The 23,133-nt window shown below is 51.3% G+C and overlaps 1 protein-coding gene across 1 annotated transcript; it reads right to left on the reverse strand.

Moving 5' to 3' along the window:
• Positions 1 to 560: 560 nt before the first annotated feature.
• On the reverse strand, positions 561 to 22,888 carry LOC131580988 (ADAMTS-like protein 2). Its single transcript, XM_058842819.1, has 18 exons — positions 22,804 to 22,888; positions 13,962 to 14,184; positions 11,807 to 11,882; positions 11,177 to 11,279; positions 10,378 to 10,523; positions 10,013 to 10,136; positions 8,675 to 8,755; positions 8,192 to 8,367; positions 7,501 to 7,927; positions 6,405 to 6,807; positions 5,548 to 5,654; positions 5,236 to 5,365; positions 4,681 to 4,894; positions 3,950 to 4,105; positions 3,409 to 3,579; positions 1,614 to 1,790; positions 799 to 943; positions 561 to 686 (listed from the first exon to the last, which is right to left on the reverse strand). Exons 1-18 carry the CDS (start codon positions 22,886 to 22,888, stop codon positions 568 to 570), a joined length of 3,063 nt encoding a protein of 1,020 aa, XP_058698802.1. The 3' UTR covers positions 561 to 567.
• Between the last annotated feature and the right edge of the window lie 245 nt (positions 22,889 to 23,133).

Genomic DNA, 23,133 nt, shown 5'->3' on the forward strand with positions numbered 1-23,133 from the left:
TTTTTGTTCTTTTGGCAGACAACACCAAAAGGACTTTATCCAGTGCTGCCTGGAAGCTCTACTGGTGCAGGGATTTTTCCTTCCCACCCTTCCTGCTCCTGCTTTTGCTCCTCCTGTGTCCCCTGCTCCTCCCTTGGCTCTGCATCCTAGGCACATGCATCCCAAATCCAGTTTTATAGTTTATCTCTTTATTGTGACACAATTTTTCAGTGTGTTTTGGCAGTTGCCCTTGTAGTAGGAAGCCTGCAGGGCAGAGCAGAGGGATGCTGCTGTCCCTGCCCTGCTGCAGGCTGGCCTCAGTGCCCTCGGAGACGGTGACAGCAGGGACAGGCTCTCCCAACTCACTCCTCAGTAGCTTTCTAGGCACTGATGGTTTGTCTTGTGTGAAGCCCTCTCAGTGAAGAGGGAGCAGTGATGACGAAGGATTCCTACGACTTACTCGCTGAGCAGGCTGCTCTACAGGGACTGGCTCCACAGCCAAGCCAAGTGGGGTGGCTTCAAGTGGAAAGTCTGGCTCGAGGGGGCTGCTGCCCCTGAACTTGGAAGGAAAGTAGGGCCTGGCAGCACTCAGGGTGACTTGAGGCGACAGGACCAGCAGCAGGCCTTCCTGTAGTACCAGTGTGAGCACAGCTTCACCTTCAGCACCAGCACGCAGTTGGCCGTCGCTTTGTCTTCACAGGCATCTTCTGGGGAGCAGAAGCACACACAGAAGGGGTTACAAAGGGGATGTGCTTCCCCAGCATGGACATCTCAGACAAAGCCAAGGGCTCCTCCACCTCCCTGCCCTCCCAGATGTACCTGGTGCCTCTGTGGGGCATGGCTGGAGTTGGCACGTCTGCCTGGCCTCTGGTTTGGCAGAGGGGTCACAGCCCTGAGCCAGCGCTTCCCCCTGGTAGCACTTCACCTCCCGCAGTCGCACACCAGCACCACATGTCTTGCTGCACTGTCAGGGTCAAGAAACAGCAAAGAGTATGAGAGGCATTTTCTGTTTTTCAATAGCTCCCAAGTTCTTTGCTCTACTGAAGTCTCCCAATCCCTACTTTGTATCCCTGCTCTTGAGGAGGTTTGGGTCAAATTGGCACACTGATCTCAAACTTACTCTCCCTTTTTTATTTGCTGGAGGAAAGCATCCCTGAATTGGGGTTGGGGCAGAACAAGGGAGAATTTGCTTTTCATCTCTTTGTTGCAGCTCAGAACTATTTTTGTTTGGAGCGTTGATGCTATGACAGAAAATGGAGAACATGGCTGCTATAAGCCAGACACAGCTCCCTAGTCTTCCCTAAATGTCCTAAATTCCCTAAAGGTTCACCAGTTACTATTAAGGGAAAGGCAAAGCATGGACTCCTAGCAGTGGAGGAGACACGGCTGTATCCTGGAGGCCTGGAGAGTAGTGCACGCTCTTCTTGAGGCAATAACCCCCATGCTCCAAGTTTTTCTCTAGCCTGCATGTGCCAGTCTCTCATCCTGCTGCCCGTTCTGCAGAAGAGCAGAACTTGGGGTCCCATCCAGACTTGGCAGGTCCTTGGCAGAGCAGGCTTCCAGAGAGCCTCAGCACAGGTCATGCTCCACCAACCAGGGCTACAAGGCCTCCCTTGCCCCTTTCCCAGCCCTACCTGGGACCAGGAGGTGGTGAACCACGTTGAACAGGGCCTCCTGAAACAGGCAGCTTGTTCCTCAGGTTTTGGAGAGGTCTCGCAGCGTTTCTCAGGGTACTCCCTGTACAGCCCGTTCTCCAGGCCCACGCACAGCACCAGCCGGGTCTTCATCCCGCGCCCACAGCTGGCGTCACACTGTGAGGGAACAGAGCAGCCTGGTAACAAATGATGCTCGAGCTTCAGGCAGGAGGGCATCCTGCTCAGAAGGAAGGCTTAATGCCTGTGCTAACACCAGTCCAGGCCACAGGAGCAGGGGTGTCTCCAAGTTTCCCAGGGAGCAGGGAGAGACGCTGGTAATTAATGTTCAGCTGAGTTCACCTTGGCTGGCCTCAAGAGCAGCTACCACAGGATGCCTGGAGCAGCCAAGCTAAGACTGCAAAAGGCTGTTTCTGTCTTATTTTATGTGTATCTATGTTCTGAAAATCCACATAGCATATGCACGTAGCAGCCTACATCCTGGAGTACTGCCAAGCTTTGCGTGGGCCCAAGGGGAACGAACTGGTGCAGTGCAGGTGATGTGGACAGACAAGCACTGCTGAACCCAGAGCTATGCAGGTTTAGCTGGAAGGGCTCTCTCCCTCAGGACACCACCAGGAAAAGCAGCAGAAGGCAGGATCTACTCTCTGATGCCCATCCAGGCAGTTGCCAGTTTGAGATTTCACTGCTTTGAGTCCTTTTTCACCACAGCAGGGCCAGCACAACTGGCTTGCATCCTCCCTTAGTCATCCTGAGAATTCAGAGCTCATCAGCAGAGAGAACACAGCAAAGAAGCTGGCACAGGCAGCAGTGAGGAGCTCAGCTGGTCTTTCAGAGCTCTGATGAGTTTCATAGCCAGGTCACTGCTGAAAGTGGCACTTCAGGACTGTGTGTGACCCACACAGAGGGCCAGAGCAGGGGAGAGTTACAGAACTGCCAGGTTTAACCAGTCTGTGCTTGTTACTGGTGCTGGAGAAGGCTCAGCTGAATGCAGTCAGCAGCTATAAAGGGACCAAAGTGAGAAGAGAGGCTTAGCCATGATTGGAGGGAAGAGGGCTTGGCTGCTTCCTCTATTTCCTAGAAACCTTCTTCCTTAGTGTTATATGAATCTCTGTTTTGTTTAGGACTTCAAAGAAAAAGCCCAAACCTCACAACTGACTCAGTGTGTTTCTTTGGATACTCTGGGATTTGGATAAGCACGTGTGGGAAAGCCTGAAGTCTTCAGGCCTTGAGAAACAGAAAGAGAGTAAAAAGATGTGCAGAGACTGAGTGTTGGGTGGAACAGAGCACCTGGATCACGTCCACTGGACTGTCATCCCTGAAGCAAGTACACAGTTATGGTCTGGATGTGACTTTCAGCACAGGGATTCGGGCTGTGGTTCAGGTTTACCTCCAGCTGTTAGTTATCAGAGGCAAAGCTGGTTTTGTTCAGACTTTCTCTTTACTGGTGGGGAACTCGTGTCCTCTGTAAGGGTGAATGAGCAAGGCTCTGCTGAGGAGCCGGGTGGGAGAGCAGTTTCCTTAAGGCATTGCTGCCCTCCCGTGGAGCTCTTGGGAAGGCAGCAAATGCCACAAACTGGGATTTTTATGGGGTACGGCAGGGACAAGCTGGCATATTCACTACTCCTTCCCTCTTTCTCAAAGGAGCTGGGACAAGGATACATATCCACATCTGGAGGTCACACTCTACAACTGTGCTTTGCCACGGGAACACATCCCAACACATCCTGTGGGATATGGGATGGAAAGGCGGACGCGGGGCTGGGCTTGGCTTTACCTGCTCCCACTCCTGCTCCACCCAGTGTGCAGGGCAGTTCTTGTCTCCACACGGGTGGACAGCCAGGGGCTTGGTGGCCGGGTCACACTGCGAGCTGGAGATCACCTTGCCCTCCAGGTTGCGACACGCGACGAAGCGGCTCATGCGCCCCTCGCCACACGAACCTGAGCACTTGGAGAGCAAAAGGCATTTAGACACATCAGAAAGCGGGGCATTGGAGAGGCCAGGGTTGGTGGTGCCAGTAGACTTGAGTCCAGAGGCCAGCTCTGACACTGGGCCTGTTGCACTGGATCCCAAGGGGCTTTAGAGGTTCATTTGGTCAGGGGCTTCCAATCTCCAGGTGCTGTGAGCTTCCCAGATTATTGCATGGAGCTCAGCTCACAGTTAACCAAAATTTACAGCGAGGAGAGGCAAAAACAGAGATTATTTTAACCTCTGTAGCTTGGCCTCTGCCAGAAGAGAGCTGACAGAGATCTGCAGCACATCTGCCCAGCTGCTCCCACCCTCCAGCCCAGTGCTGGGTGCGGATGCCCGGACTCACGGGGCCCCACTCGGAGGCTGTCCAGCGGCGGTCGCAGGGTGGGCCCGTGCACGGCTTCTCGCTGCTGGGCTTGCGGGACTCGTCGCACAGGGGAGCTTCCACGGAGCAGCGCACCTCCCGCTTCATGGTCCCCGGCGTGCCACACCGCGCCGAGCACTGCAAGGGCCACACCGAGTCAGCCTGGGGCTCAGGAGCACAGAGCCAGGGTGGGGAAGCAGCTGTGCCACCTCCTGTTCTCCTCCTGCTGCTCTAGGAGAGAGGGGAAGGGCCCCAGCAGGGACAATAAAAGCTGTGTCTGTCTCTGTCTCTGCTGTTCATTTATTTTGGGACCTAGAGCTCCAACTCATCAATGTGCTGATGCCTAAACTGCTGTTCAAAGTCACTGGGCCACAACTCAAGCAGGCTATGGGAAGTCAGCCAAGGGGCTGCAATGGGCTTTTAGTTTTTCTGTATGTCCATGGTACTGTTTCCCAATTTGCCCTCAGTTTGGGTCCTCTAGAAGAGAAAGTTTCTTGCCGGCAGGGCTTTCACTTGGTCACTCTCCTGCTTTAGAAGTGACCTTGGAAAAAATGTTTTGCGATGGGCTTTGTCTGCTGAGCATTGCCAGAACAGGGCAGATAAATGCACTCCTTGTTTCCCCAGGGTGCAGTTGGCCAGAGGCTTCCTCAGCACCCAACATCTGCCAGCCACCTTCCTCCAGGCCCCACCCCAGCCCTGGGAGCAAAACCTACCTCAGACCACTCAGAGAGCTCCCACTGTGGCCCACAGGCCTTATTCTTGCAGGCTTTCCTCTCCATGGGTCTGGCCAGCCCCACTGCCTCGCAGAGGTCATCGTAGACAGAGCTGTCGAAGCCCGGCGCCAGCATCTTCCAGCAGCGCACGGTGCGGTACTGGAAGCCCTCGCCACAGGTGCGGGAGCACTCGCTCCACCGGCTGGTCTCCCACCTCCAGGAGCAGGGAAAGCACAAAGGAACACCCAGGTAAGGGGGACCAGGGGCATGGGGTGGCAGGGCTGTGCCTGCACACCTGAGGCTCCCTCACCCAGCAGCTGCTGCTTTGGCTCTGCTCATCACATCTGAGTAAATGCGGTGCTGGCCTTGAAAACAGCTTTGCTCTTAGCAGGCAATTTAGGTGCCAAATTCTTCCCCTCTTTTTGCTTACAAGGAGATACGAGGTCATCTTAGTTTAAGCATACCTTTCAGCCCAAAAATGGCTGTATGCCTTGAGCAGAAAATGGTCCTTAGGAAGACATCTCCCTGTGGCCAGCTGATGTCACTTCCACTCACCTAGGCTGGCAGTCTCTCCCTGTGCAAAATTCGTGAGTAGGTTCTGGTCGTGTCAGGGCATCACAGTAGGACTCATCCACTTCCACTCCATCATAGCGCACACACATGGCATAGGAGGTGCTGATACCTGCTGGGCCAGCAACACCCTCAGCCATGCTCCATCAGATCCAAGAGCCTCCTCCCACCAGCATTTAATAACTGGAGAGCTCACTGCATCTGAATCACTCCCTGCTGTATAAAAAAATACCAGGATTCTCTCCCTCAACTGCCCAAAAGGACTTTGTGTGATCAGTCACCTGAAGCCAAACCTACCTGAAGTGCAGGTGGAGCTGCAGGGAGCATAAGCTGAGACTTTCCACCGATACATGTCAGCCAAGCTGATGTCGTCATGGCCCACAGGGCTCACATCGAACTCATTGCTGTGGAAAAAGGAGGTGGTGTGAGCTAAAAATGAAAAAAAAAAAAATGCTGCAAACATGAAATAAAGGGAAATTCCTCCTTGCTGTCTTTGAAGATGGAAAGAAAGCCAGTGTTTCTGCTTTCCATTTCCCCCCACTTTGGGCAAGGCAGACCACTGATGAACAGAGAGTGCAAACCCTTGATCTACCTCCCAGATTCAACTAGCAAGGAGGAAGCATTGTTCATAGGGAGTCTTGTGTATATCATGGTTTGCCAGCCTGGTGGGTGCCCTCAGCCTCAGCTTGTACCTCACCCTGAGGCATGATTTGGGTTGGAAAGGGAAGTTCAAGCAGGGTCCCTCTCATATCATATAATGTAGTGGGGCAAGTTCATATGTGGCTTGCCAGAAATATTTAAAAGCTGGTCCTCAGTCTCCTGCCAAATGTTTTCAGAAGCTTATGTGGCCAGAGGAATGGGACAGGAGGGGTGTGACATGATGGTATATGTGACATGCTATGGATTCCTGGCCCTCTTTACAACCACACCAGGTCCTTCAGCACCGTTTAAATGGACCCTGAAATATGTTCCAGGAGCTCCGTGTCAGGCCAGTTGTAACAATCAGTCTTTGGAGGAAGCACCTACAGCAGCTTTCATGGGCAGACACTGGTGAATGGGGACATCAAGGACAGCAGGGAGACTCCCAGAGGACTGGCTTGGCCGTCCCTCCCCAGCCAACCATGCTCTGCTTTGCCCAGGAAATCAGGTGCCACCTTTCAGTGCCAGGGCCTCGCAGAGGCTCTGCCTGGCTGACGTCTGTCGGGCTGGCCCCGAGCACAGGGCTCTCCACAGATGCCATCGTGCTGTAGTTGGCTGCTTCCCCCTGACTCCCAGCAAACGCCTCCACCTTCAAGTCCTCCAGGGAGTTCTTGCGAGCCAGCGCTTTGTGGAGGTCCTGTGGCCAGCGGGGCCAGAGCCTGGCCGTGGAGTTGCTGGGGGCCAGCCTGGCTGCCAGGGGCTGCAGCTCCCTGCAGAAGGCGGCGTTGTGAGGGTCTCGGTGACAGAGGCGCCTGAAGAGCCGGAGCCTGGAGGATGACACACGGCTGTTCTCCAGCTCGGGTCTCCTCATGCTGTAGGGCACAGCCGTGCTGATGGAGATTTGGTTGAACCTGAGAGCTGGAATTAAAATACATGCTCTAACTATATGGGATGGCTTGTACTTCAGCGTGTGGCATTTAACAGGGCAAAAAACATTAATTGTTCAGCTTAAAAATTAAAAATTTCTAGCAGGGAGCATCAGCAGGCTTTAATTCCCCTGGCCAACCCCTCACTCTGCCCACTGCTCTGGAGCCTCATTTAAGATCTAGCCTGGGGCTTCAGTCCTGGGCTGTGCAATGTTGCACATGATCTTTGTTTCTGAATTGTTGTATCAGTGATACATGATCTCTCCAAGATCCACCTCAGATTTGGCTTGTCCTCTTGCTGTCCCCTGATGATCACTGGACTGTTGCTAGGCCCTGTTGCTGTCACTGCCCTGCCTGCCAAGCTCAGGCACCGAGTGAGTGCCCTGCCCAGCCTGTATTACAGAATCACAGAACCTCAGCATGAACTAGGTTGGAAAAGGCCTTTGAGATCGTCAAGTCCAACCTATGGCCTAACACCTCCTCACTGTGGCCACCCTCTCACAGTCTCCCCTTCCCTCACAGAGCTACTGGCCCTTGCTGCTCCCTCACAGTCTCCACCCCACTATTTACCATCCTTCCCTCCTGTCTACTCTGATGCTAAAGCCACCTTAGATTTCAAGAAGACCACTGCAGAATGTCTGCTTTCAGTCAATGAAATGGGGAAAGGAAGAACAAAGCAACCAACCCAACTCTGTTTCTCCACCAACTGCTGCTGCTTCCTCCTCCTCTTCCTCTCCTGCTGTGTTTGCATGGTAGACCTGTCTGATCTGAAAGTCGTACTTCTCCTTCTCTTCACTTTGTTCCCAGCCCCAGTCCCGGGTCTGACTGGTAGAGTTGGTCTGGAAGAAGTGCGGGGGACCAAAGTCTAAATCTTCTTGCCCTTCCCTTAGAGGAAGCTGTACACTGGTGTCATCTGGTGACAGGGAGAGCCACGTGGCATTGAAGTCCTGGGCAGCTCTGGAGTTGGCTGGAATGGGATGGCTCTGGCTGGTCTCTGGTAGGGGGTGATAGAGAGGCCTGGCAAGAGCAGGGGCTGCAGTTCGGAGAGGTGGTGTCCGTGGGACAGTGTAGTCGTAAGTTATGTGAGGCATTTTCCCATTAAAGTTATAGTACTGGAGGAAACAGGGAAAGAAAACAAAACTGCTTTTATTTAAGGGCATGAATTTCCCAAAAGCCTTTTCTAGCCACATCTGTCTGGTGATGGCTGTTAAGAGAAGACAACATCCTAATAAATCCAAAAGGAAAGACCCCCCCCATACCTGTCTGGCTTCCTCAGCCCACCTACACAGGCAGGTTTGGCTTGGGAACCAGGTTTATTCCTGTTTTCTGGGGGAGGCAGGCAAGACAGGAAAGCCTAAAAGTGGTTCCTCACATACCATGGCATTCAGAGACTGGTTAGTGGGCCCGTGAGCTATGATGTACTCCAGCCCATCCGAGGTCAGGCTGGAGGGCCGCCGGTACTTGAAGATGGTTCCAGCCACCCTGAAGTTCTGAGGGTTGTCAATGGCTGAGTTGCCATTGAAGAAGAAATGCCCGGATTCATCTGCAAGTGCTTCAAAGAGAGAGAAAACAGACAAATGGGACATTCTGGAGAACTCTGGCACTGATGAAAGAGCCCACAAATGAGAAAAGCCCAGCAGAAACAGAACCCCAGGCCCTGCCCGTAGTGAACTTGGGCTCCAAACGTCTCTCCTGGCACTGGAGATGTGGTAGCTTTGTTTTTGGGAGAGATGAAGCAGCCATGTAGCTACCCTGGAGGAAATGCTCTCTCACAGCATAGGTGAGAGTGCACAGAGCCTCCTCCCACTTCCCAGGCAGCTGAACTGGGGTCTCCACACCCAGCCAGCTCCTCTGCTCACCCAGGATGTTTTCTGTTTTCCTGCGCTCAATGATGAGGATGTCTGTGGCACCAGCAGGGATGTTGGTGATGAACACATAACCTGAGGAACAGAACAGAGCATGAGGAGACCTCAAGGACAGAATAAAAAGTTCTGGGTGGGAAAAGTAGCTCATGGGACAAGTGTGTTTGTAGGGAGGCAGCACTGCCCTTCAAGAGCAGGGCACCAAGGACCTAAATAAATACATGTTGTACCAGTCTGTGAGCTCTCATCCCAGATTTCCTCTGGAATCCCATTAACAGATCACCATTACAGATGTCAGTCTGAGCACTGCTGGGTGTGGAGTCGGGAAGGAACTGCACAGTGAAACAGTCTGGCTTTGGGGGTGTGGATGAATGTGCTTTCACACTCTTTCTGGCAAAAGCACAGAAAAAAGGCTTAGTAGTGATCAGGGCTGATGCTGAACAGAGGGTGGAAAAAGACCATAGGTCCCCTCAGCTCCTGACTCCATGGAATTTGTCTCGGGAATAACATAAAAATTGACCTTTAAAGGGAGAGGAAATAAGAGGCTCTTAAAGTTGCGTGGTTTGGCAGTTTGTCTTTCCCGCTGGAAACGCAGGTCTTGTCTGTTCTGTAAGATATTGAGGGCTGGAATGGGAGGCCAAACCTGTACCCATACAGCTACAGGGGGTAACACCATTACTCCTGCCCTGGAAAGGTGCTTTTCTAGGCTGCTGTTTGCAGGGAGTGAGGCAAACTAGTGAAACAACACCAGTGTGAGATGTTGTTCCAAAACATCCTCAAACCACAGTTCATTAATTACTAATGAGCATACCACAGTCCATTCCTCCTGTGGTTGGAGGATTGGGCCATCAGGCTGCAGGGATGAAGCTCAGCCTGATTTCAGAGGGGGACTGTCCCTCAGCTGGTGCCAGCCACAGGACTGGTGAAAGCAGGAGATTAAGTGCAGGCTGAAACAAATGCTGTGACCCTCATCACAGCTTAAGTTTCAAATGACCACGTAGCACAAATGAAAGAAGATTCATTGATCTCTGCACATTATCTGAGGTGGGCGAGATGCCAAAATCAATAGGAACAAATAGATCCCCAGCTGCTTCCTATTCTAAACAGGTGAAGGGAAACCTTACCAGCCTAATATAGAGCACATCAAACCAATCTCCTCTGATGATTAAGTGAGAAGGACAAAATACAGGCATTTAAGCAGGGGTGGTGGCACTCCTCAACTCTTTCCACCAAGCAGCTGGGAAAGCTCCTACCCACGTTCAAGCCAGTCCCCCTCCATGCCAGCTGGTGGTAAGAAGTAGCAGGTGAAGTCTCCAGACTGGTAGCAGGGAGTACCTATCTGTGAGATTGCCTTTCGGAAGGTGCCCGAGACACGGTGGCAAGTGCTGCCGTCCCCTCCACACACCCTGCATCTGTCCATCGTCCGGGGCGAGTACAGGCTCCCATCGCACCCAACTGGCTGCAAAGGACAAAACAAGAGAGGGTTTCCTGGGGCCAGCTTATCTCCACGGGGGTAGGGTCTTTCCCAGGAAATGCTACTGTGCTCTTCTGGGCAGGTTCTGGGGGGTTGTAACGAAGGAATCCAATGCGAGGCCTCTGTTTCAATTCCCTGCTGGGATCCCTTGGCTTTGGGATGACCAGGAGGTTCAGCCATGCAATTAAAATCCCAATCTCTCTACTGCTTCCTGCCAGAGCCTCACCTCACACTTCCCATTGATGCAGACCCCTTGATAGGTCCTGTCCTTGCAGGAGGTGCCATCCTGTGCTCGGGCCATCAGCTGCCTCTCTCCACTCCGGGTGGTGCACTGGAGGTCACACGGCTTGTTGGAGATACTGGTGTAGTCATCTGCAGGGACAGAGGGTCACCAGGCAGGTCAAGGTGCCCAGAGATGGGCAGCAAGGAAGGGGACCTTCTCCTTGTCCCTGCTGATGGTTTGATGTCACCTTGGTGATGACACCCCAAGGCTACGGATTTTACAGTGGCGAAGGGGTCACGGTGTGAGGCTGCACTGGGGACTGTGCCAAGCAGAAATCCTTCTTGCTGATAAAACCTCTTCCTTGCCACATCCTTGTAGTGCCATCACTGTGCCCAGCATGGGAATGTGCATCAGCAGATCCCAGGCCACACATAAATGCACAGGAGCAAAAAAAAGGGGCTGTGAGAGGGGCAGTGGCTGTGTGGGCTGGTGGCCAGCTATGCTCCGTTTACCTGAGCAGCTGGAGGTGCAGATGTTCCATGTCCCCTTGGCAGCTAATGGAAAAACAGGTGAGTCCAGAAACAGGGTAATATCTTAGGTGAACTCAATCTGAACCTTAAGGGACACTGGACACCCATGTGAAGTTTCTGTGTAGGAAATAGATGAGCATCCTGTTCAGAACAACCCAGAGCAGCCAAAAGCATCCATCCCTTGTCCCCTAGGACTTTACTTTTCTGTGCCCGAGAAGATCCTGTGGGTGTTTTCTGACCCTCACCCCTAGTGTGAAGTTGTGAAAACCCACCTGGATAGAGGGGCATCCAGTGGTAATAGCGCTTCCCAAAGGCTTTGGCATTGAAACTGGAGCACTGCTGCTGTTTGAAGCTGGCTGTGTTGGCTGGGCAGGGCTATGGAGGGAATAAAGGCAATCAAGAAGCTCCCTATCTCACAGCCATTCTTGTGACAGCTGCTTGACCCTGCTGCATCCTCACAGGATGAAAATGCCCTGTCCACCATGGAAGGAATTGGTGATGGACTTTGAGGTCCCTTAAGAGAGGCAGAAAGGCCAGGCCTTCATTGCCAAGGGCCTCCCAAACAGCTGCGTTTAACAGCCCTGCAAAAATTCCTTCCAGCAATGGGAAAAGCAGCAACGGGAAATGCATCCTGGAAAAACTTCATCCCTTCCCTCACCCCACAACAAATATGCTTTTACATCCTTTTGTCCCATCTCCCAGTCCCAAAGAATAGATCCCCATCTCCCACATCCTCAAAGGCACACCATCCACCACCCCAGGAGAGGATCATATCCCTTGCCTCCATCCTCTGAGGGACCAATCCCACCCCAACTGGGTGGATGATTTTGCAGCTCCAGGTAGGACTCCCTGAGTCCCACACCCCCCAGAAAGGACCAGTCAGAATTGGAAGTGGTTCTCACCTGCTGCTGGCACAGTTGGTAGTGCTTGGCTTGACCAACACACATGGTGCTGTTCGTTCCCTGGGGCATCTGGAGCCTGAAAAGCAGAAGTTTCCAGACATGAGCTGGAGGTCTGTGAAGTGTCCAGACACTGAGGATGACACAGGAGTCAGGCCTGACTTAAATGGGAGAAGCAAGGCAGGTGTTTTATCAGAGCAGAGCTTTCTGGATCTAGACTGGCCAACATCTCCTCTGAAACATGTCTCCAGTGCTTTTAAGTGGGTTATGATTTTAAGCTGTTCTTGTTTAGGGGTTGGTTGAGCAGACAGTGGGTAATTGCAGTACTGACACCCATGTGTTCACTTCTGAGCTCCAAAAGGGTTGATGTGACCAAAAGACAACAGAACCTGATGGTCCATCAGTCCTATGGATGTGCCCAGGGACTGGGGGAGTTGATTTCAGAATCCACTGTGCAGTAGGCAGAGAGATGGTGCCTGTCAGGGGGACTGGCCACCCCAACAGATTATCAGGGAAGGCTTGGTACCGGTGATGAACCAAAACCATAGGAATTTCTCAGCATGAGCTATCCAGGACATACTGGACTGATGCAAAGACAGAAGAAATTCTTGAAAGCTGTGAAGTTATATGGAGAATAGCTAAGACCACAGGTTAAGGCAATGCAGTAATTATCTGCAAAGCAATTTAGGCAATGAGTAAAGATCTGCAGCAGACAATGTGTTAACAGCTCTGGGAACTGAGGATACAAGGAACACCATAAGCATCTTCAGGCTGGCCTGGCAGGAGGTACTGCAGCTGTCCCTCCAGAGCAATGCTTTACATGACACGGGCAGAACCTAAATTTGCAGTAAGACTTCAAAAATGTCATGCCTTTCAGAAGCAGAGGCTTCCTGCAGACTCAGGCAGAAATTGTTTTGTGACCATACCTGGCTCACTTAAGCCATTCACCTTAAAGCTGCAGAAACCTTTGGGCTGGGATTTCTTTTTTTTTTTTTTTTAAATTCAGATTTGATCCCTGGATTAAAACACCGCAGCAAACCCTTCCCTCCCTGGCTGTGGAGTCAAGGATAGAGCTGGCATCAAATGGAGAGAAAGATCTCTCTTCTGGAAGCAGGCAAAGGGTTGCTCTGGCTGTTTGGAGGTGCAGGACAGCCCCAGGCTCCCTCCCCGTGCTGCTCCCCACTGCTTTTCCAGGATGCTGGAGTGGAGGAGCAGCAGCAGAGACATCCAGGGAGGCCACAGCCAGAGGGAAGGTCCTGCAGCACATCTGGACCTTCACCATGCTGTCAACCAGCTCAGAAAAAATAACTTTTCTGCTGCAGGAAGGAGGGCAGGTCAGGGGCCCTGCTCTGAGCTTGTTCTGCTCAGGAGTGCATTCACGCAGAAGGGAAAGCTCGCTGTGCTGAGGATGCCCGCTCTCATTAACACCCCAGGAGCCTGGAGTAGCAGGCTCCAGAGCTGCTGGAGGAGGGGGAATTGGTGGCAAGGTAGCCCAGAGAGGACAGCAGAAGTTCAGGCAGCTGCAGTTCCCCTGCTCTCCCCACTCCCACAAACCCAATCTAACCAATCCCAGGACTGTAGCAGCTGTAGGGGACAAATGCAGATGCTGTCAGGTGACAGCCAGATAAATGACAGAGGGGAAAAAATCTTGCCAGCTCTGCAGGGAATAAAGAGGTGAAATTGCTGAGATGTGGCTGAGCTGGCTGCTGCCAGGAGTAAATCAAGTCCCCACAAGGTGTCTGGCAATATGTGCCCACATCCTGAGCACAGGAACTGGCCACAAATCAGGGCTGGGATGGTCAGAGCAGCCATGGAAATGAGGGTTCGTGAAGGAAAGAAGAGGAACAGAGCCAGCCTTCTCCAGCCCATAACCCCATCATCTTCAGGACTCCAAGAGAGGACCAACCCCTTGCTCCCCATCAGGTAAGTCAGGCTGAGTGATGTTCATGGCACCTGTCACCTGCCCCACTGCAGCGTGCTCCTGTCACCCTCCCCTACCACTGCCCACAGACAACAGCTGCCTTCCTTTCCCAGAGGCCACCGATGAGGGAATGGCTGACCCTACAAACCCAGGAGGTTCAGCCCCAAAACACAGGTCTGGGGCACCCCATTTCCCTTGTGCCACTTGAAACCTGGCTCAGGCTGGGCCACAACTCACCTCTGTCGCAAGCAGTGCCTCTCCCGGGACATCACACCCCCTCCACAGGAGCGGGAGCAGGTGGACCAGGAGCTCCACTCTCCCCACCACTTGGTGACTTCTTCATCCCAGACACCAGCTCCATCTGCTGCCTCACTACTGTCCTGACAGAAACAGAGCATTGTTAGCTGGAGAGCCTGGCTGCTCAGCACCACAGGCAGCTGTCCTGTCACCTGGATGCCTCCTAAACAGGCAGCAGTGGGACGAAGGTGCCAGGGTCTGAGTCCTGTAGGACCACACCAGGATCTCAAAACTTCCCTCCAGGACTGAGTTCTGCATGGGAAGCAGGATGCCTTGGGATCTCACAGGATAGAGAAGGGCTGTAGGGCTGCACAGGTGTGGCAGTAACAGCAGCTGCAGCCTGGCCCCACAGCATCACTCCCAGCCTGGCTCAGGAGAGAAGAGGAAGAGCTGCAGTTCTTGGCCGTGCAGGGAAGCTGGGAGTACACAGGTGTCAATCCTCAGAGCTGTATTTCCATGAATAACCTTCCCTTTGTGACTAAAGCAGCTCAAATCCAGGCTCCTCATCCTCCAACCCTCACAAAAATAATTTTCAAGGGAACTTCAGAACCACAGCCTCTCCCCACAAACCCCACTATGATCAGAGGAGGAAAGCTCCCTCTCCCAGCACACCTTACTGGGGCTCAGCCTTTAAATTTGGCAAACCTGAGCTCCTCTGGCCCCAGTGGGGTCCTTGCTGCTGTTGGCTGTGCCTCCACAATTCCCAGCAGGTAAGCAATTCCATAGTTTAGCTGGGCTTTTTTTCCTGGCAGTATTTTCCTGTTTAGCGTCTGATGGTCTAAAAGCTCCCAGGGACTTTGGCAAACTTGCCTGTGCAAGAACTAATCTGCTGTTTACTGAAACACAGCTGTGAGTAGTGTTGAATGCAGCCCTGAGTTTAACGCAGGACAGTGACTGGAAGGGATTTATCCAGCTAAAATGCCAAGTGCTTAAATATTAATGGACAAAAATCGTGACAGCTGCAGCCGGTCTGAAACTGCACAGATAAATTTGGCCATAACAGGCCCCCAAACTCGACCAGCCTGGAAGTAAATGAGTCCCCAGGTGAGGCAATGATAGGTTGGATTTTAACCCAAGCAGGGGACCCCAGCCAGCCCCACACAACCCTAAATGCAGATGTTTCATTGACCAGGGAGCTGGGTGGTGTTGAGACCTCAACCAGTCAGGTGTGTAAGCGTGGGAATTTTGAACCCCCTATAAAAGAGGGGGGCAGCAATAGACCTGAGCTGTTTCTCACATGAACCTGCTCATGTGCCTGTCTCCAAACTGTGACCCCAAGGTAACAAGTGGTGAATTCCTGACATGATGACAGCAGCGTCCGCGTGTAGAGCAGGTGAAACAGAGGGCAGGCGTGGAGAACCTGTCTGCAGCAAAAAAAGCTGCCAAAAACAGCGTGGAGAGCTGACCAAGGTGTGAAGAGCCAACCAATGTCCAGACCCCTTTTGTAAATACCCTTAAAACAGAAGAATGGCACCAAGAAAATGGGAGGATGGCTTTTGCTGGAAGAAAACCCAGTTGTTAAGGTATGGACCCTCTTTTTACTTCAGTGGGAGGTAAAGTGTGAGCAACAGGCTCTGTGTGGAAGCCCAAGGGGCTATAATGAAATCTCCATACCTCAATCTTGGAAAGGAAGCAACAACAACCTCCTGAGGATGGGGTGAGAGAAGGCCTTTCTCCCGCCGATCTTCACTGTTATATGTTAATGTATAGTTAAGTTTGTTCCCCCATTGGTTTGCCAAGTTGATGTAATCCCTGTTCAGCTCCTGTTTACCCTATATGGATTTTTCCTAGAATGTTCTCCCTTCCCTCAATCCCTATTGGCCCCAGTTTGGTGCAATCCTCTGTCCCTGTTTTCCTATTGGTTGTTCCTGTCCCTGACTCCGCCTCTGCAGCATTTTTCCCTGCTCCCATTGGACCCTGACCCTCTGATCCACCCCCTCTTTCCCATATATAACCCTGGACCCTCCACACAGTTTTGTCTTTGTCCCTGACTCTCTTCAGTAACTAAACCCTTCCCAGAGCACCATACTGTAATAAATGGAATTGATTTGTGCTAACTAAATTCTGACTGTTATTAAAGTTATTATTAGAAACAATCAAAAGAATCAAAAGTGTTACGAGGCAGATGTACCCCTTTACAGATGTTACGTGTTAAAACTGAGGTACAGGATGTAGTTTGGAAGATAAGTGATGTACCAAGATGAAAGCGGCCTTGAGATGGACAAAATTAGAACTACTTTAGGCATTGGGTCTAAAAACCAGTAAATATCAGACTAATGAGTAGATTTACATAACACAACTCTTAGTACACACACACAAACCTGTAAGGTTATCCAAAGGACAACGGGGAAGAGGAGAAGCCTTCGCCAAAAGACCACCAAAAGAAGACTGAAGACCCCCTAACAACAAGTGAGGCATGTGCCGTGAAGAAAAGTGACATAAAGTCAGAAAAATGGGAAATAGGAGGAAACTTGCAGGAAACATTAATGAATATGTATAAGCATACAGTATATAAGTTTAGCTTGAAGTGCTTTGTTTTGTATGTGAGGCAGGGTAAGAAACCCTCTCTGTACCCCGGTCGGTTTTGCTTATGCTTTAATCACACTTAATTACAGGCAGATTATATATATCTAAATTGTAATTTTTTTCTAAATTATATTCTTTTACTAAACTATATTCTTTTATACCAAATTACTATTCAATTTATTAAATTGCATTCATTTTTAATTCAACTGCCATTAACCCAAGGGACCTAGTTGTCAAAATTCTAATTTCATTTATAACAATACAAAGACCCATCCCCATCTTAATCATCTGCCTAAAGATTCAGTTGTGTGCTCCAGGCTGAAGAAGCGCTGGTCACTCTCAGGCCACGTTGCTTCACGATGACACAGCTTCTCAGGGAAGTTGTGTCAGTGCTACCATTGGCAAAACACGCTGGTTTTAGTGGCTGATGGTACTGTTGTAAATAAACCTCTGCAAAGCAGAGCTGGTGGATGTGAGAGAAAACTCAGCAGGGTTTGCTCATCACTAAATGTGCTCTGCTCACTGCTCACTGCTTGGGCTGTCTCTTGGATTTGTGCTCTTCCACGGTGTAATCCTGAGAGGACACAGTCTTAATGAGCACCAAGGGAAATATAGGTTGGATATTAAGAAAAAGGTTTTTTACAGAAAGGGTGATCTAGAATGGTATGCCCAAGGAGGTGGTGGAGTCACCATCTCTGGATGTGTTTAAAAAGACTGGACGTGGCACTTGGTGCCATGGTCTAGTTGAGGTGTTAGGGATGGGTTGGACTCAATGATCTCTTCCAACCTATTATTCTTTAATAAAGCCAAAGTGCTCTTCATTTTGGTGTGTAATTCCTGCCTGACAACTTGTGTTTCCTCAGTGCCTGCCAACAGAACAGCCTCTGGGCAGAGGAGATGCAGCTGGTTTATGCAGATGTTTGTAAATTGTAACTTAAATGGTTGAAATGTGCATAGTGCCTCTTTTTGATGGCCAGAGCACAATGGAGGAGCATTCTGCTGCAAGGAAAGCACTGTGTTACCTGATGCTTTGCTCTCCAGTGATTGCAACAGTTGATTTCAAAACAAGACAACAAAACTCCTTGTTGTACTTTAATATTCTGGCTGGAGCTGACTTGCCTGACAGGGACCAAATGCTGTGGCCAGCAGCTCAGCTGCTCATTAGGAAAATGAAATTAAAAGAAACAGACATGTTTTCAAAAAATACCTTTTTCTGTTCTTCCAAATGATCATCTCAACCAAATTCCTATGAGAATTTTTGTCTCACTGTACATTATCAGGCTGTAAATGGAAATTCTGACTATGCAGCTTCCACATTTACAAAGGAAACAAACCAAAAGTCTCTCAATGTGAGGTATTTTCAGCTAAAATCTTTCCCTGACTGCTCCTATGCTTCTTTGTGATACATATTTCAAGACTGGGGTGGAAGAGCTCTTCACAGATGTCAGGAAGGAGAATTCCAGTGATCTATCTGGTGTCTGAGTGGAGAGCTCAGCACAAAACTGATTCTCCCATATCTGGGGAAAAAAGCCAAAGCTGGTGTCTTACCCCTTCCATGAGGCAAATGGACTGCCTGGATAGAAGGCATGTGGACCAAAAGCTGCAATATTTGCACAGTTTTTCCCTAAATGGCAATAAAAACTTGTGTAGCTGTAACCTACAAGGTGGCCCTGCCCTGAGCATCTTGTGATCCAAGCAGGTGAGAAGGGTCAGAAGGGAAACAGGTGAAGTGGAATAGTTAATTCTGCTAATAATTAAAACTTCTCTGTTGATCTACCCCCAGATACGAAGCAGGCTGTGTGTCTTTGGAATGGTGAGGAGTTGCAGGCTCCTTTTCAGGGTTCCTGCTCTTGGGGTGTTCTGCCTGGGTGCAAGGAGATCAGGCATGTGGGAGCACAGCTGAGGTTTGGTGGAGATCAGCATCCCTGACTCTGTGAGCTGCTTTCTCACAAATAGAACAGGGTCCATCTCTGCACTGCTCCTCACTGGTAGGAGCCCAAATTAAGATTTATTGGAAGATGCTAGTCAGGGAGACTTGTTCTTTTTTTAGAATGTGTTTTCCCATATCCATAATCCCTCTTCCTGCTTCCTCTCTGTACTGGAGGAATCAATCACTTTTTAAGCAGATTGATTTGGTTCTCAGGTTTTCCATGACCAAGCTCCCTTGCCAGAGCTTCCCTGGGAGCATTTATTTTCTTCTGTAAGCAAGGACAATGCTGAGCTGTCCCCTTGGCCACGTCCCTTACAGCATGACTGCATCCGAGTCCTAGGCCTGGATTAGGAGTGGGAACTTCAGGTATTTAGAGCTGGGGCAGCTGGTTCCAATCTGTGCTGAATTTATTGTCTTGTCAGAAATAAATCTGCATTGACCACGACACACAAATGGTTCTTGTTTTTAATTGAAGATATATGCATTTTCCAAAAGTCCAGATAATAAATTAAGGACTGTGAGACAGACTCCAGATTAGATTCACTCCCAGCTTCAGTTTCCCAAGCCTCTCGACAAATCCCAAGAGTGAATTCTGGACAAATGAATCTCCCTCTCCACCTACTCACAGAGGGAGAAATAAAAAAAAATTTAAAAAAAAAAAAAAAAAAAAAAAAAAAGAGAATTCTTTTGCACTATTCTGGTTGTGGGAGATGCTGGAGCTGCTCTAATTTGCATTCTGCTGCAGAATCACTGAAAAAGAGCAGGATAGAAACACCAGAGGTGCACATGGGTCTGGCCTTTATAAGGCTGGCTCTGGCCAAGGGCTCTGCCTAAAGGAGATAGAATTCCTTGGGTGATGAGAATTTCCATCCCTAGAAAAGACAGACCATATTCCAGCTCAGCCAGGTGCTCCCCACAAGAATTTCCCCCGAGGTGCTTGTGGTTTGGCACCTGGTGGTTACAGAGCTGCAGCTTTTCCTCTCTGAGGCTAACCAAGGAATTCCTGTGCCTCCACACCTGTGCTGGAGGCCATGTGAGGGCTGCCCTCCCGTCCCCTTGAAAGAAATTGGCCAGGAGACACTGGGGGAGCAGAGCTTGAACCCCAACCTGCAGGGAATTTTTCCAGGATAAAACACTTGCCTCCAGGTTTGCCAGCATCAAAGGAACATCACTCTCCAAGCCAGTGCTGCTGAAATCTCTTTCTGCCCAAGCAAAGGCCCAGCAGCTGCTTCCCCTCTCCCCCCTGCCAAACAAAGGCTGCCACAAGCAAAAAATGCTTCAGCCCTGCACAGAAGGGAGGGCCTGGCCTGACATCCTATCGGATTTCCAGGCGGCCTTTCTGAAGAGTTGAAAGGGATAAAATAAATTCTCTGCTGCCTCTCTGTCATGCTCTGCATCAACTCGGAGCTACACTGGGTTTCCCAGAAACCTGGGAATAACTGCAATTACCGTGTCGGTGGCCCAGTCCCCTGTGTTGCTTATTGTTGTGACTAATCTTGAGATTCATTAGAGCCTGGCTCCTGGAAAAAAGAGCTGTCTGGGAAGAGAGACCACAAACATGCCTCCTTAATAGAGGAGAGGGGGGAAAGGCTCTCACTGCAGCCTTCAGGGCTGGCCCACCACTGAAGGGCACAGTAGCTGTCGTAAAATCTGCTCAACCCTGTCTGAGCGCCTAAGACAACTCAAAACAGCAGCTGAAAATGAAATAAATTCTTCCCAGACCTTTTCCGAGGCCGTTAACTGCATGTCCTCTACCAAAAATTTCCACAATCCCTTTACTTAAGGGCTTCTCTCTCTGCAGCAAGCCACAGCACTTACTGAAATACTAAATAGCTTCAGATGTCTGAATGCCTGGAATGAATGGCAGATTATTATCTGGGAATGAATGACCCGTGTTCAACGCCCCTGCTTTGGGTTCCCTGTCCCATTCTCTGACTAAAGCTGTGGTGATACGCTCTACCAGAGCCCTGAGGATAAAACAATAGCAGTTCCAATTATGCACTGATATTTTACAAAAGAAGTGGGTTTGTATAAATCTATTTCTCATCCTGTAATTGTTTTACACTGTTTATGTAGACTACATAGTCTGTGTGAGAGATTCAATATTGGAAGCAGACACAAACCAAATTTTTCCCTAGAAAAGCTGAAACAAGAGATCTGAGGAGTTTTTCATAGGGGCAGGTATCCTGAGGTAAAACCAGCAATTTAGAATAATTTTTAAGGGATCAGGAGGAGCAGTAATCTGTGGGAAAAAAGGAAGCTTGTTAAGGATGTGGAATTGCAGCAGATAAGTAACAAAAATCTGGATGTATAATGAGGCACAGATGAAAAGCAAATTAGAAGACCAGTGAACAGAAGCCAGTGGAGAACTGGCTACCAGGAGAACTACCAAATTCTGTTCCTAATCCTGCCATGACAAAAAGTTCACAGGCAGGTGCTGCACGTCATTACAAAACACTTGGTCTAAATCAAGCTAGGTCCTTCCCGGCAAGCAGGATATCAGATTTATCCTGGGACAAGCTGGTAAAAAGGATGGAAAACCATGGAGAAGGGAGTAATGAGACATGTCTATCACCAGGATTTTCAGAAGCATTGAGTGCAGTTAGGAAGGAAGTTTGTTGGGAAGTTGCTTGCCCAAACTACGGATTGAGGTTTTCTGTCACTCTTTGTAGAATGTTTTCTATGGAAAACAGGAGGGCAGGAGGAACCACAGGTTAATTCTCCAGTGAGCATTTTGTGCCCTGCCTTGCACTGGAGACCAACAACCATCAGTACCAGCAATTGGGACAACTCACAGCACATCACCTGTGATCAGATTGCTCCGTGGGGATCTCCTGGAGCAAGGGAATCCTCAGGGCAGAGCTGGACACAGAACTGGTGTGTGTTTATCCTGGGGAGCCCTCCTCCCACCTGGGGATGCCCTTGTCTGAGGTGTTGTGCAAACACAGCTGCTGGGGGCAGGGAGAACCGAGCAGCCAAGGCTTGTGCACATGTGTTGATGGAGAAATCCATCCAGGTAGGTCCCGAATGAAGGACTTCACATCTGCTTAGCTTGACCTGGCCTGCTCTGCCTGAAGCTTCTGACTTAGCCCTGCAGCTTAGGGGTAAACAGAACAGGCAGCAGATGTGCAGGCAGGTAAAAACAAAGTAGAAATGAGACACTTGAGCTTCAAAATTAAGACAAACCCCAGAGCAGGAGACACCGCTGCTCCTCAATCCTGAGTTATCCCCAGTAAATCTGCAGTGTCTGGTCTTCTCTGTATCTAAAATGGCTCATGTGGGATTGCTTCATCCCAGCCATGAGTCTGGGGGTGGGAAACACAACCCAAAACCCTCTTCCTTTAGCAGAGCAGAATTCCTTAGGCAGCAAAGAAATCCGGCTGGGTTCCCCTCGAGGAAACGGGAGCGCCGAGGCACAAAGCAGGCAGTGACCCGTGGAGGCAGGGGCACCGCCGGCGCCCCGCGAAGTCGGGATTTCTGCCGGGAAACCGGGATTTCTGCCGGGAAACCGGGATTTCTGCCGGCCCTGCCATGGGAACGGGGGCGATTCACCCCCGGGACAGGCACAGGGGTGTCGGTGCTGCGGTGAAACAAGTGCCACGGGAGGAGGGCCAGGTTGAGGGGGTCCTTTGTGGAGGAGAGAAGAGATGAGGGGAGCGCGGGGCTCTGATGCCTGGCACGCACCCCGTGGCTAGTGGGGAAAGCAGCTGCCTAAAGCCACTCTCGAGGTGGCGAGAGGGACAGGGAAGGGGGAAATCTGTTTGTTTCCAGCCCTAAACTTGAGCCAACCTTCTGCTAGGGATGAAGGTGGAGGGATGAAGGTGGTGGGCAGCTTCGGGCGAACCCGCAGCCAGGGAAAGGCGCCGCGCCCCCGTGGTCCCTCTGGGGATGCTTGGGACCCTCTTCGTGCATCCTCACACCCCCATCATCCTTTTGTTAGTGCCAGGCACGGCAAAGCGGGCAAAGCCTGGTCCTCGGCGTCAACTTTGGGGAGAGGCGACGAAACCCCTTCCCAAGCAGAGCATGAGAGAGGGAGAAAGATCCGCAGCACGGGAACCTGAAACCTGCGGGGAAAGGCGAGGGGCCGCGGGTCGGACCCCTCTCCGTCCCTGCCCCGCCGCGGCTCCCCGAGGGGAGGGAAGAAGGGAAGAAGAGAAGAAGAGAAGAAGGGAAGGAAGGGAAGAAGGGAAGAAGGGAAGGAAGGGAGGGAGGGCTCGGGGGCTGCCGCTTACCTTATCGCCGAGGGGGGCGGCGGCGCGGAGGAGGAGGAGGAGGAGGAGGAGGAGGAGGCGGCGGGGAGCGGCGGCCATGCCGCGCTGCTGCTGCCGCTGCCGCGGAGGAGGAGGCGGCTCGGCGGCCCCACCAGCGGCGGCAGCGGGCGCGGCGGGGCCCGAGGAGCGCGGCCCGGCATGGCTGGGGGAGTTAATGACTTTACAACCTGCCGGGTGGCGGGCGGCGACCCGCGGCGCGGCCGCTCGGCGGGGGAGGGATGGAGGGATGGGGTTGGGATGGGGTTGGGATGCGGATGGGGATGGGGATGGGATGGGATGGGGGCCGGGCGCTCCTCGGGCCCCGCCGAGCCCCGCCTGCCCCTCGCACCGCCCTGCTGCCGCCGTCCCCGGGGCTCGGAGCTCTCTCGCCGCGCTCTGCGACTCT

This window comes from Poecile atricapillus, chromosome 7 (assembly GCF_030490865.1).
Source record: "Poecile atricapillus isolate bPoeAtr1 chromosome 7, bPoeAtr1.hap1, whole genome shotgun sequence".
NCBI lineage: Eukaryota > Metazoa > Chordata > Aves > Passeriformes > Paridae > Poecile > Poecile atricapillus.

What these genes read in the sequence shown, in the direction of transcription:
- LOC131580988 (XM_058842819.1), bottom strand. Translation starts at nt 22,888, where the DNA reads ATGCCGGGCCGCGCTCCTCGGGCCCCGCCGCGCCCGCTGCCGCCGCTG. An exon ending in CCTCCTCCTCCGCGGCAGCG is followed by an intron (nt 14,185 to 22,803) that starts GCAGCAGCAGCG and finishes CTGCCTGTTTAG; the next exon opens with GAGGCATCCAGGTGACAGGA. An exon ending in TGGAGCAGGAGTGGGAGCAG is followed by an intron (nt 1,791 to 3,408) that starts GTAAAGCCAAGC and finishes GTTCCCTCACAG; the next exon opens with TGTGACGCCAGCTGTGGGCG.